We start from the raw sequence: 13527 nt of genomic DNA on the forward strand, positions 1-13527 counted from the left end.
TATCCTAGCAAGCTGACACTTAATTCCCCATATCCACTTTGTTTGAACCAATCTAACAGCATCCAATCAAGTTTTAGGAGAGAACTAACGTTACATTACTGGTTACTGGTTGGAAAAAAATTGTACCAAAGATGATTTTGTTTATGTACAAAAACAAGCTATGGTCAACAAAAACCAAACTAGAGTAAGCAAAATGCTCTGATCGAAACTAACAGATGGAAGCACAACAATAATGTTATTACTCTGTTGTTAAAATTGCATTACATTTGATGAAGAAAGAAGTATGACTTGTTTATGACTTAAAACTTTGACTTTCAAGCCCTAAACATGTCATGCTTTGCTCTTTGCTAATTGTACACAAGGTAACTTGTTAACAGATGCTTCAGCAGCGTGAGGAATCAATCAGTGCTGACTAAAGGTTTCTCATACACACAAACTTCCACTTTATGTAAAGTGTCCTAACTCTGCGACCGTAGGTCGGATCGTTTTAGGATCTTCGGCAGTGTGAAGCTCCCGGCTGTGCCTTTAACGGGGATGACAGAGGTGCAGCCGGTGCATCGTTGATCTTTTAGAAGCTTCTCTATCCAGCCCTGGAAGTCGAGTGTTTTTACGGGACGTTGTTCAATAATTCCGTGATGACAGATCCGATATTGGGTGTCTTCCGTCCATATTTTAATGATATTTCGGTGATAAGAATATATTAGCATCGATACTAAACGCCATATTGGCCTCCCATGGTTCCTTTGGAGAGAGGTCAGAGGTTTGCTTTGGTCTTGTCCACCAATCGGAAGACCGATCGACGCTTTGTATCCGCTTTCATTAGCATACGTCATCTGAAGCAAACTGCACTGTGATTGGTCTAATCCTGCTGTATCTATTTAGCTGTATCTATCGCTCTGTGTTATTGGCAGCGCCTCCCGCATTAGCATAAACGCTGGTAGGCCCTATAATAATAATGATAATGATAATGATAATGATGATAATAATAATAATAATAATAATAATAATAATAATAATAATAATAATAATAATAATAATAATTATTATTATTATTATTATTATTATTATTATTATTATTATTATTATTGTTATTATTATTATTATTATTATAATGAGACCAGGGTAAATCAGGAGACAGTGTAACAAGCAGCAGGGCCTCATATGGATGTAAACTGTGTTTATTGCAGGCAGAGCAGGCAGGAGGATCAGGGCCCTCAGAGAGGAGCTGCTTTGCAGAATGGCACAGATAATGGGATACACAAACAACTGCAAAACAAAAAACGATGGGACTTTTTTTTTTGGAAAAGTGTGTCCATTTTTTTTTTAACTATAACAGTTTTAATGTTTATTTTGTCACTTTCTGATTCCCAACACTGTAGAGAGGTTTTTGGGTGATTTATCACTCAATCTCTGTACAATTCAATTTCCATCTTGTTTTTTCTTTTGTCTTTATGGTCTCATAATTATTTGTACATTAAAGTGACATCACTGATAGCCCAGGTTGTCCTGAAAAAACAAACAAAACAAAACTGTATATAACTTCATTGTGCTTTGATAGACTGAGGTTGCATTATTTCACAAAAAGTCCAGGCGAACCTAAACAAGGTAAAAACGGCTTAGGGCTCAGGGGGTTAAACTGTGGAGTCAGTCTAATACACACAAAAAAAGTATTACTGTATATGTTTGTATTTGAATGGAACATACATTCCCTAATGCTAACATTGTCCTTCAAATATAACTACTTAACCTAAAGTCTTACATTTCAGAAAGTCTAATTCTGAATTAAAAGTTTTGTCATGATGTCCGTCTAGTCTTACTGTCCGAAAGACCCACAATTTTAAAGAGATAAAAAGCGAATGAAAATGGCAGGAATAATTGTAAAGTACAACATCACGAAGGGTTACTAACACACTCTGACATGTGCTTATACAAAATCCAAAATACTGAAAAGCTTCCCATGCAGTAAGTGTGTAAACTGGTAGATGTCTATATTTAGTTATGAACAATAGCAGAGTCTCCCAGAGGGTCAGTTCACCGTGGACAGCACAATGGAAGCAATATAGAAACATGCTGCTAAATGATTAATACAGATTAATTAATAAAGAATACTGCAATAAATTTGAGATTCTGCAGATAAATCCCATGTGCATAAACATAAACTAACTGTAACAGTACTATGCTAGCACATTACTAAAAGCTGTCTTGTGTTGTTTTGGTTTTCTTTGACATGAAGCGTGGAAGACCAGTTGGATGCCTATTTTGGATTTCTTGCAGGATTTCTGGGTATTGGAGTTAAAAGTTACTGCTACCATTTTGAATTAGGAGTGTAGAGCCAAAACTGTTGTGGCAATTATTCAAAGTTGTATAATGAGTGATAGAGGTGAGAGAATTCATTTAAAGTTAATAGTCCATGAACCCTGCTGTGACATACACATAACCGTAACCATGCACACAATATGCAGTTCAGTGAGTGTCAAACTAGCTTGTAGAACTAGAAACTAGAGGCATTACAAAAAGTGACAATCCAAACAAACAAAAGTCACTAAAAATAAACTTCCTTTACAATCCCTGCACTGCTGGCAGCCAGCCCATCGCACCAGGCTAACTCATGGGAAACATGATTAACATCCTTTTCCGCAGTACAGTTGTTGAAAGTGCCTGCGTTCAATTGCCAGGGGAAAGGACATGACGATCAAGGAACAAAACTGCCCTTAAAAAACACAACAAGACTTTTTACACAGACTTTGGGAAGTTTGTCTCATTGACAGCCTCACCAAAGACGATTAGAAAGCTCTTCTTGCTCTGAACGGTGTGTGTTTACAGTGATAGAAGTAGTGTAATGTGGTCATGCTTTAATGTTCAGCCATTCCAACGAAGGAAGACAATTTATTATTAGATATTTAATATTCATTTTCACTTTCAGTCACTATAAACAGGTTGTTGAGGATTTTACAGAATAGTTTGACATTTTGGGAAATTATTTGTTTTTGGAATCTAGTGGTGGTTAGATCATGGATGTACTGTATAAAGAGACCTGGATACAGCATTGGAGGTGTTCATTCCTATGGAAGTTGATTAATGGCACATGAAGCCAAAAGTGTTCTGTTTCGGTAGGATGACGTTACCATGATTTTCTGAATTATGGGGCCCATAGACATGGCAGTAGTAGGCCTATTGATCTTCTCACCTCTCTCTCTCTTCAAAAATGTTGATGTCTGTTTTACTTTAACCCTATTCTCTCTGTTTATCACAACTTTTTAGCTCAGTGTTCTTCATTTATATCTGTCTTCATGCACAAATGAATATTTGACCTCAGATTATGAGTTTCAACCATTTTTGTGAACAGATTTGAATGCATTACAAAACCAGCTATGATAGTCCAAGATGGCAATTTTCAATTAAGAAACATTGGATTGCGGATATTTTACCCATGTTTAAACTTTTGGCTTTTCTTTGAATGTGTACATTTTTCTCCAAAACCCACAGAGACCTAAAGATATGCCTTGTGTGCAGTCTAAGGAGTAACAAAGGTGAATACATCGAAATATGAAACTGGTCATAGGAAACTGCTTTGGAAAATGATGGTACTGAGATGTTAGTGTTTATACAGATGACATCTTGTCCCATCAGCACTCTTTACGTATATATGGTTGTGTAACCTTTTGAGCACTGCACATTCGGTGACATCTGCTTTTACAATGAAAAACATTAAGAGATAAAGTACCCACTGCCCACTGTAACATTTATGATGAACCCTCAGTGGGGAAAAAGTAGACTATATTTTTCTAATTTTTTTCCAAAGCTACACAAATTACACCTTGAATTCAGTTTACTCATCAGTCTATCATGTCTCTGGAGATCTCTGAAGTCTCAGACATTAACCTTAATGATATCATCAGGGTTATTTGGTTATTTATTAATCTGCTAGCTTAGCTGATTCTAATAGCTGCCACATCAGACTCCATTGTAATAAAAAAAAAATAGTAGTAATAATAATAATAATAATGACAATAAACTGAATTCCATATTAAGATATATTGAAATGTATATCAATTCATTATCTTAAGATAAATATATATATATGTAAATACATAAAATATAAATATTAACTGTAGACAGATGGAAGACACCAAGCAAAACAGATAATCTCGTTTCTTAGGCTTACAAATTTAAATGGACAAGAGGGCGGATATTGATGGCCTGCATTTTCTGCTAACATTCTGCTGATATAACATGGCAGTGTGCAGTTTCTGATTTTTTTAGGTATCATGTACTGTAGGTTCTCTGGAGGTAAGAATATCTGCATAAAAAAGTATGAAATGACAATATCACTATATTTCTATCTCTCTGTTGTCACAGTCTCCCAGTCTGAATCATAAAATCCCCATTTTTGCTAGTTCTGAGCTCTTTGCCTTTATAGGTTATGCTTTTTTTTTATTATAGACATATGACCAAGCACTACAGCCATGATTAAGCAAATACACCCAACTACTGATTTGCACTGGTTTAAGTATCAACAGCACACACACCCCTCCCTACTACACTAATCAAGCTGCACTGCAAGTTCAAGCTAGCTGAACGATGTCACACTCAAAGTGTGTGTGTGGTTATACAGCATGTGCCTGCTGTAGCATGTATCTGACTGCTTATGTCAGCGTGCTTCCGTTTTCACTTGTTCAGTTACACAATGGCGTATACAGTTTTCTAAACCTACACATTTTAACACATATCTTTTCACCCAGCACATGCTGGGATAGGTTCCAGCTCTCACATGAGCCCAAAGAGTATATTCCAACAAATGTATGAGTGTGTTTATCACATTCATAATACTACTACCTGAGTTAGATCCTTGCAAGTTTTCCTCATCATCTTCTTCCCTGAAAATTTTGCCCAAACTGGCTGGTTTGCTGCTTCCAGCTGCAGCCGCGCTGTTACTGCTGCCTTCTGCATCCTCCACAGGCACTACGGTGAAGTTGGTGGGCATCTTGGCTCTTCAGTTGTCAGCAAGAAAGTAAGAAGTGAGTGTCCAGTGACAACAAGCAAGAGGGCACTAGCTGCTGAACTTTTAACCTCCACGGGGGCACGGAAAAAAGATTTTTAAAAAGTCAAATCAAGGCCTCGGTGTGGCAGTTGGAGCTTTAAGTTTCACCTCCACATGGCTCTCCTGCTGAATCTTGTGTCTTATTTCTCGTTGTTGTGGAATGCAGTGTCCTCTAAACTCAGGGTGAAGGTGCCGCCTCCTGAGCATGAGTTAGGCCAAAGTCCTGCAGTGTCTCTCTCCTTGTTCCTTTCCCTCCCTTTTCCCCCCACTGCTCCAAGACTATTGCCCCATGTGACCCTCTGTTTACCATATGAACAGAGTGTGAGTCCTTACATGGAGAGCCCTGCAACTCCTCCCTTTACTCTGACTGTTCCACTTCTCTCACTCACACCTTTGTCAAGCCAAAAGGTACGTACAAACTATCTGTAAAAGTATCCAAAGTATCTTTAAAATCCACTCAGACTGAAAAAAAAACAGCTGGCTTATTTTCAACAAGGATAATCCAAACACAAACTTCTGCTCTTTAGCCTTTGATTTTGCTTCCTCTTCTCCCTCCACTGGTAGCTTCCGTCTCTGGTTTCCTCCAGGTAAACAGAATGGGTGTTACCTTTCCCACAGTGCATTGTGGGTAGCAGTGAAGTGTTAAGCACAGAACTACACCACACGCTTGCATGCGCACAAGCATTGTGCCTGCAAAGGAAACACCTTGAAAACCTTGGACGCTAACTTTCCACTGTATTCTGAGTTTCATCAGAGATTACAATGGGCAGACCGAGGGGAACAGGAGCTTTGAGCTTTGTATAACAATGGAAATAAGTAAACATGAACTGTTTGCAGTTGGCAGGATTTTATTGGCACTCTTATGCAAGGTTTTCTCAAAGAGTTAGGACATTTATGATAATGTACTGTAGGCTTTTTAGAAAACCTCCTTTAGAAGGACAGTGAGTACACCTACTGTATACAGTATAAATATGTATTTTTTGTGTATTTTATCAGCTGAATGTCTTCATCAATCACTATTTATTTGTAGCATTTCTTTTGGACACCTCAGTGCAGTAAATATGACCTCTCCATTGCCATTTTTTGTTGTCATGTTGACATGTATCATAGAATACAATTGAATAGTCAACAACAATAAACACTGTTATTGCTTACTGATGAAGTTTTCTTTTCTTTCTCTTTATGCTTTTTTTATACGTTGCTTTTCGAGGTTTAAGTGGCTGATAGACAAGTAAAAACACAGCAAATAATGCAAATTAAGTTACTTTTATTTACAGTTTGTTTGCTGTATTTTTTAATTTGTAATGTGTAAATTTAAATATATTAAAGAATAAAAAACAAAATAAAAGAAATAAAATAATAATAATAATTCTGATATTATACGCAGGTGCAAAATAATATACATTGCTGCACCTCAGTAGGTTGTTGTTTTCGGCCCAATCCATACATAAACTTGCATCATCCGTTTTATTGATAACTTATTATTCCACAGCTGCGATATAAATTTTTGTGTGTCACAGAACACCCCCCCCCCCAAAAAATAAAAACCTACATTAACATGCTAATCATTGTTTTGTTGTTGCTCCCTGCTTCCATGGTAGACATACATCTTCTGGCTAGGATAACAACTTTGTTAAGCTTAGTTTAGCTTATTCTGCCTTAGGCCGACTTCACCTTAGCTTTATTTAAACATAGACATACAATATGTCTGTGAGTTTAGCAAAATCGTAGCCTAAGCTTAGCTTAGTTTGTTATTCTACATATAAATTTAGCTTAGTTTAGTTTATATTATTGTATCGTAACTAAGTGTAAAATAGTTTAGGTAAATCTTACCAAAAAATTACACAATAATATAGCTGTTTTGTGGTTTTACATTTGTGGCCCCAAATTAAAATGATCTGATATGACAAATATGTTAAAGTAAATAAAGACAGTAATTTTATTGAATGGATTTTTAATTAATTAATTATTTTTAATATTTAATAATACTTTGATAATTTCATTTAAAAAAAGGAATACATTTAGATTGTGACTTATATGGACTCAAACTTTTTTATTTATTTATTTTTTTGCTTTTTTGCAGTTTCTCAGTTGTCTCTACGCCATATACAATATTTCTATACTAGAGTCACCAAGTCACATTCCTGCATATTATCTGTGACTAATGCTGCTGCTGTCGTGTGTGTGTGAGCGTGTTTATATTGCGCATAATGTGGGGGGTGTATGTCCATTTACACCCTTATGGGGACTTCCCCTCTTTTTGGGGACAAAATGCAAGTCCCCAGTTATGTGAATCAGTACATTTTTGGGTAAAGACTAGTTTTAGGGTAAGGGCTAGGGTTAGGTTAGGGTTACAATGAGGCATATAATGTTTAGGGTTAGTATAAGTCTCCAGAAGTGAATAAGTCAATGTAATGTCCTCTGAAGTGATGGAAACACAACTCTCTCTTTCCCTCTCTCTCTCTCTCTCTCTCTCTCTCTCTCTCTCTCTCTCTCTCTGTGTGTGTGTGTGTGTGTGTATGTGTGTGAGAGACAGAGTGAGTGATTGGCTCAGCATAAAGTGTTTTTACTTGGTCCATGACACCTACTTTTCTTGGGATCTTAAAACTCTCCCGCTTTATGTACATTTGTAGAGTTTTTGTCCTTCTCCCAATTCATGAACAGAGGAATCAAGACACAAACTGTATCGTATCCTGATCGACTACCAATGATTTCCTAAATATACTAAACACAACTAAAGTGAGTGATCCTGAATAGCTGGAATTTAAAGGACCATCTCTGGCATTTCTAAAATACAGGCCGCCCAGATGTTTGACCAGATGTTTGTCTTTGAAGACTGAGTATTCGTCCCCAGGCCTATTTCAAAACTGCTGAGCCATGTAATAGTTAATATGAAATATAGTGTGCCTTGAAATGTAGACCTTACTAAACAGAACTGGACTGGAACAGCAGTCAAAAGCAAACATGGCTCGTGTTTAACCTGCAGACACCCCCTCTACAGCTGCCCTGATATCTGATAATCTCCCATCCACAAAAGCCACACTGGAAACCACAGAGGAAACCTGCTATTTGTTCAGCTTTGTTGGGAAAGTGGTGTAAAAAGGAACATTACATAATTGTCTTTCCCTCCTAAGCCTTAAGATTGTTGGCAAAGAGCTGAGCTTTAGAAAATCTGCATTAGGTTTTCTTTCTTAGTGACGTTCTGACCTTCATTTTAAACATTAATTTATGTGTGTGAGAGGCTCATGTTGTTGTGACTTCTATTTGAATATCTTGGCTAAAAATGTATAAATCTTCTTTGAAAATAGGGAGAGCATCCAGCAGTGACAAAGCCTGCCTATGTAATGCCAGCAGAGGGTGCTGAAGCTCAACATTTAAACTGACAATGAATAGGAGATGTTCTGTCAATGTCCGGCTCACAGGGAAGGATATTTATAGTTTGTAAACAACCAGTATGGGGATGACTGTAAATAGGTTTCAGCTATGACTCACAGCAGGAGGTAGCAATGAGCAGAGATACATACTTAGTGACTTGGGGACTTGTGACAATTAGAGGCACTGTTGATCTTTCCTTTAGCAAAGCACTCAATGTTTTGTGCTAACCCTGACCTCTGACCTCCATATGAAATGCATGCATATTTAGAAGCATGCATGCTTGCTTTTAGAAGCAAGATGCAAAACCTCCAACCTCCTTGCTCAAAAAATGCCATACATCTCTCAGCTGGAACCAGCTTATCACTGGTGTGATACCACTTGGCCCATGACTGAACTACTCCAACTTCTCCTTCGTAGACAAAACTGCCCTTTTATACTCCTCAGATGGCTTGAGTGTGAATGTTGAAAAAAAAAAAGGAAAGCGAGAGAGTTCGAGGTGAAATCAAATCCCTTCAGCAAACAGCAAAAAGGTCAGTGCTGACGCAGACCCGGGAGCGGGCTGCCCTCCCTCAAGACTATATTCTTAAGTGGCTAGGTTCTATTTGTAGCGTTTTACCTGTTTACTGACTCCCCCCGTCCAAAACCAGGTAGCTGTGCAAACATACTGGAGGGTTTGGACGACCTCTTGTGTCATCACACGGGGAATAAATTTCAGCTGCTTGCACTGTGCTGGCAGACCGCAAAACGCGATATCACGGCAAAAGGACTCATTGCTGTTATTACCTCTTATGAGAATACAACTCAGAATTTCTAATCCTGCAAGCAAATGAATCGGAGTTTCTCTTTGTTGAGCATCACGTAACTTGCAGGCTATTAAAACATGTCATTCTATACGAAACCTTTTTAGTTGGAGTTCTGAGGTTGTTCAAAATGAACCTGATTAATATAGGAATACCTGTAAGACTGCTACAAGGTAATAGTTTCCATAAAGTTCCCATTCGATTAAATTATTAATCATGTAATACTTCATTTTTTGTGCTTATTTTTTAAAGTAACAAAATTTACTTGGGTTGTCACTGTTAACACGTAATTGGGATGCTATTAAGGTAATTTACTTTTTTTTTCACAAGTTCACATTACGGTTTTCATGAATCATCTGCTTACATTCCTGTCTTTAAGAGGCTACTGTGTAGGACTGAGGGGCATCTAATGGCAGTAATGGTTAAATAACATTCTAATCTATGTTTTCAATGACTTATAATCGCATGTGTTTACCTTAGAATAAGCCGTTTATATCGAACAAACAAAAATAGACAAATGACACACTGGCTATAGAGTCGGCCACAGTAATTCTTCTGCACGCCTGGAACACAGGAAAAGTTTTAGTTTTGCAACCCCACTGCTAGATGCTACTTAATCCTTAACACTGGACCTTTATGACCACTTAATAGGCTACTTTATGAATTTGTGAGGGTCTGCTTTGGTCTATTTTAGTCCATGTGACGTAATTGTTGACATCCGCCCCTGTCTGCAAGGGTCCACATGCAGCCCAAAATTTGTAACTATGCAGACTGTGTGTAGAGCAAGTGTGGCAATGGTCTGTGCTCTATTAAAAAAAACAAACTCATCTCTCATCTCTTAGGCTATACCAGTGTATTGTATTTCCTGTATCTGGTCCTTTTGCTTTTTTCTTTTTCAGCCAAAATCAACAAACACAGGAGCGCTTCTTGTTGTTGTGAGGTTGCCATTTTCTTCTTCTTCTTGATTTTTATGGCAGTTGGCAAAAGAAGGTTATGGTGTATTACCACCATCAACTGGAATAGAGTGTGGATTGGGGAATTGACATGCGTGGCCAGCCCATTCTCACTCTGAACTCTTCAAATACATCTGCTCTGTCAGTGCTTTAGCCTATGAGCTTGGCACCAAAAGCCACTTTCCGCTTCCAACCGGAACACGGCACCGGGTGCATCCACATGCAATGTGCATGGGACATGTCACAGACATACAGTACCTTGGCATCTGCGCATGAAACGCTGAAGGACAGCGTCAGGTAAATACGCTGCCGGTAACAACATAATATAAGGAGTGCAACTGCACATATGAAGTTGGTGAGGAGTAGGGGTGTGGGTGAGAAGGTGGACAGGTAACAACCGACTTTCATGCGGGAGTCTGGAGTTTGCTTCCTGTGTGGATGTGAGTCTTTTTTTTCTACACCTTGTCATGTGCCTCTTTTGCCTAAACCTAACCATCCTTTAGTTTGTTGCCTAATCCTAACCATTATTTGCTATGTGCTGTGGTGTAAAGATAAGGACCATGCTGTGTAATCCCACCATGTGCATTTGTTGACATCACAGTAATGACTTCACAATAATGACATCCTGGAGTGTAAACATCTGATGCATAATTATACCTAAGTAGATGCAGGAGGTCACTGACAAAGTGGCACCATGTGATGAGTTGGGATGAGAATGGGTTGGTGTGGTAAACAAGACGGACATGGACCCTCAGTAGTATGACTGGAACTGTGCACAACCGTGTGACTTGTACGAGACTGTTACTGTATGTGAAATGCGGAGAGTATGTCTGAGTCTTGTTAGCCTTAACTGGCAGTTTAAAGACATCTGACTCATTACAGTATACTTTGATTCATGCACAAGTCTTGTGTCAAAATGTTCATTCTAAGGAAACATAGATGATGGTAGAGAATCATCACTGGCATTAAAAAAGAAATTAGTGCTCTCTACACAGATTGGCTAAAATGGAGTTTTGCAACTGGTTTGTCCTATGGCTCCCCACCAATAGCTGGCAAGTCAGAATATTCCTTAAACATTAAAAGCCCTGTTTTCTCTATAAATCTAATATTGAACCATTTTGTGGCTAAAGATGATTTAATTTGGGGACCAGTACCCTGGGGTTCCTCACTGAATCTTTTTATGAGAGCTTTTTTTTAGAGTGTAGTATTTGTGAAACGTGCTGTAAAGACACCACTGTGGGCGTATAATCCCTAAACCATATTATTCTAAAATTTCAGCTTTTCATTTAATTTAAATTGGCTATTTTGGCCAAGTTCACTGTATAGTGGCATTGAAGATCATATACAGTGCCTACCTTGTCCTCGCACTTCATCTTTTTTTTAGGGACATGCCCACTCTACATACAGTAATGCCCAGAACACCCACTAGTATTTTAATTTATTTCATCTTCCACTTTCTCAAACTCTCAATCACACAAACACAAACACAAATATACAGTCTTGCAAAAAGTGGATGTCATAGTGAAAAAACTAAAACAACAAATTAATGAATTTGAGAACTATTAAGATGAAAATAGTCTGGTGGCTGGTGTGTGTACTCAGCCTGCCATAAGCGACAGGAGGGCACCAGGCGAGCGTGGCCAGCAGCTAGACAACTATTTTTGGTACAAGTGGAAAATTTCTACGGGAATTCTATGGTGGCAGAGACCAACAGCATAGGATCAGGGGGTAAGAAGAAAGTCTCTGAATCTTGTGGGACTGTGGGAAACAGTGACCCTCTGCCACACTCTGCTGGCACTGGAGGTCCTCATGTGGGTTACCAACAAAACAGGAGGAGAGGGAGAGCTGCCAAGCCTATAATTTGAGTTTGGGATGAGTATGTGAGTGTGTGTGTTAGTGTGTTTGGCGGGTAGTAGGTGTGGAACTCTGGCTAAGCCAAAATTCACTATCCTCAAAATGCTTTCAAGCTGCAAAAAGTCTTTAAATTTTTTTTTTGATGAACTGAGAAGTACTGCAAAGGTTGAAATTATGTCAATGGTCTTCTTTATGACAGAAATAAAACAGACAAGATGGACCACTCATCACTGTCTGTTGGGAAGTGTAGAGGGGACAGATCAAGAAAAAGACAAGGAGCTGCTGGCAAAGGGAATGAGGGATGGAGGCAGAGGAAATCTGTAGGTGGAAAATGAAAAATGTGAGTACAGTATGAAGAGTATGAAAAAAAGGTGCGTGAGCCTACATCCAGTACTTCCTATAAGAGAAACAAGCATCAGAATGACTTCAAATGACAAAATACCACCAATTTTTCACACCTCGGTCTGTCAAAGACTTACTCCATCTGCAGTTACTAAGTGTGAGCTTTTAGGATGATCACTATCAGTCATAGTAAAGAGGTACAAAATGGATGTAAATGATATTAGAATCATGGCACAAGTATCCAGGCAGTTGTAGTTTTAACCAAGACAAGCAGACCAGAGACTGAGCCAAGATGTACTGATTACCTACATTGAGCTATGACTGGTTCCTGCACGCAGTCCAAAAGAAGTGTTTTTAAAAGGAGTTCAGAAACGCTACAACTGAATGAGATATCTGTCTCAGATATATTTCTGTCACCTGTCATCACCCACTCACTTCCATAGTGGGCAGAGCTTTGGCAGCAATGCTGTTTCCTACTGCTACAACCCTTAGGTGCAAAAATGAAAACACTCATGATGTTTTGGATACTGATTTAGCTAGAGTAAGTAGGCGTCTCAATACGCTGATTCAAATTAAATGAAAACAGCAAATGTATTATATATAAAAACAATTAGAAAACAAATTCATGCAATCGGTAAATCAAGAACATAAACCTTTACATCAAAACATAAAACAACATTTCTGATGCTGCAATTTGGAAGAAGACAGGAACTCAAATGGATGGATAGACATGACCAAAAGTCAATGGTAACTTATTTTAAAGTAACTAACGTTGCATAATGTAGATACGTCACGTACCCAGATCATGCATTTTCAAATAAAGGAATAAAAGAAAAGAAAAGAAAAGAAAAGAAAAGAAAAGAAAAGAAAAGAAAAGAAAAGAAAAGAAAAGAAAAGAAAAGAAAAGAAAAGAAAAGAAAAGAAAAGAAAAGAAAAGAATAGAAAAGAAAATAGATCATAGATACATTTTTTCAGGTAATTTTTAAATTTAAAGGTTTTAGAAAAAATGTTCATATCAGAAGTACTGATTGTACGACTCGATAAATGAGACTTGAATCAAAGCACAAGTTGTATGACAGTTTGTGAACAGATGTTTTGCTATTTTTGCTACTATTGAACACTGTTACCCAATTAAATCCGTAAATCAAGATGTCTATCGTCT

General features: G+C 37.9%; 1 protein-coding gene across 4 annotated transcripts in view; it reads right to left on the minus strand.

The window, feature by feature from the left end:
* LOC121951285 (solute carrier family 12 member 7-like) overlaps positions 1-5635 on the minus strand; it is a 38912-nt gene extending 33277 nt beyond the window's left edge. The window contains exon 1 of one of the 4 annotated variants that reach the window (XM_042497551.2): positions 4837-5635. In XM_042497551.2, coding sequence (XP_042353485.1) covers positions 4837-4984 — 148 coding nt within the window. In that variant the 5' untranslated portion in view covers positions 4985-5635. Of the gene's footprint in view, positions 1-463; positions 722-4833 lie in introns of those variants that run through there. The other 3 variants (XM_088085091.1, XM_088085090.1, XM_088085092.1) reach the window with 3 other exon arrangements.
* Between the last annotated feature and the right edge of the window lie 7892 nt (positions 5636-13527).

Source organism: Plectropomus leopardus, chromosome 12 (genome assembly GCF_026936395.1).
Source record: "Plectropomus leopardus strain MGB_pleo_1.0 chromosome 12, ASM2693639v1, whole genome shotgun sequence".
NCBI lineage: Eukaryota > Metazoa > Chordata > Actinopteri > Perciformes > Serranidae > Plectropomus > Plectropomus leopardus.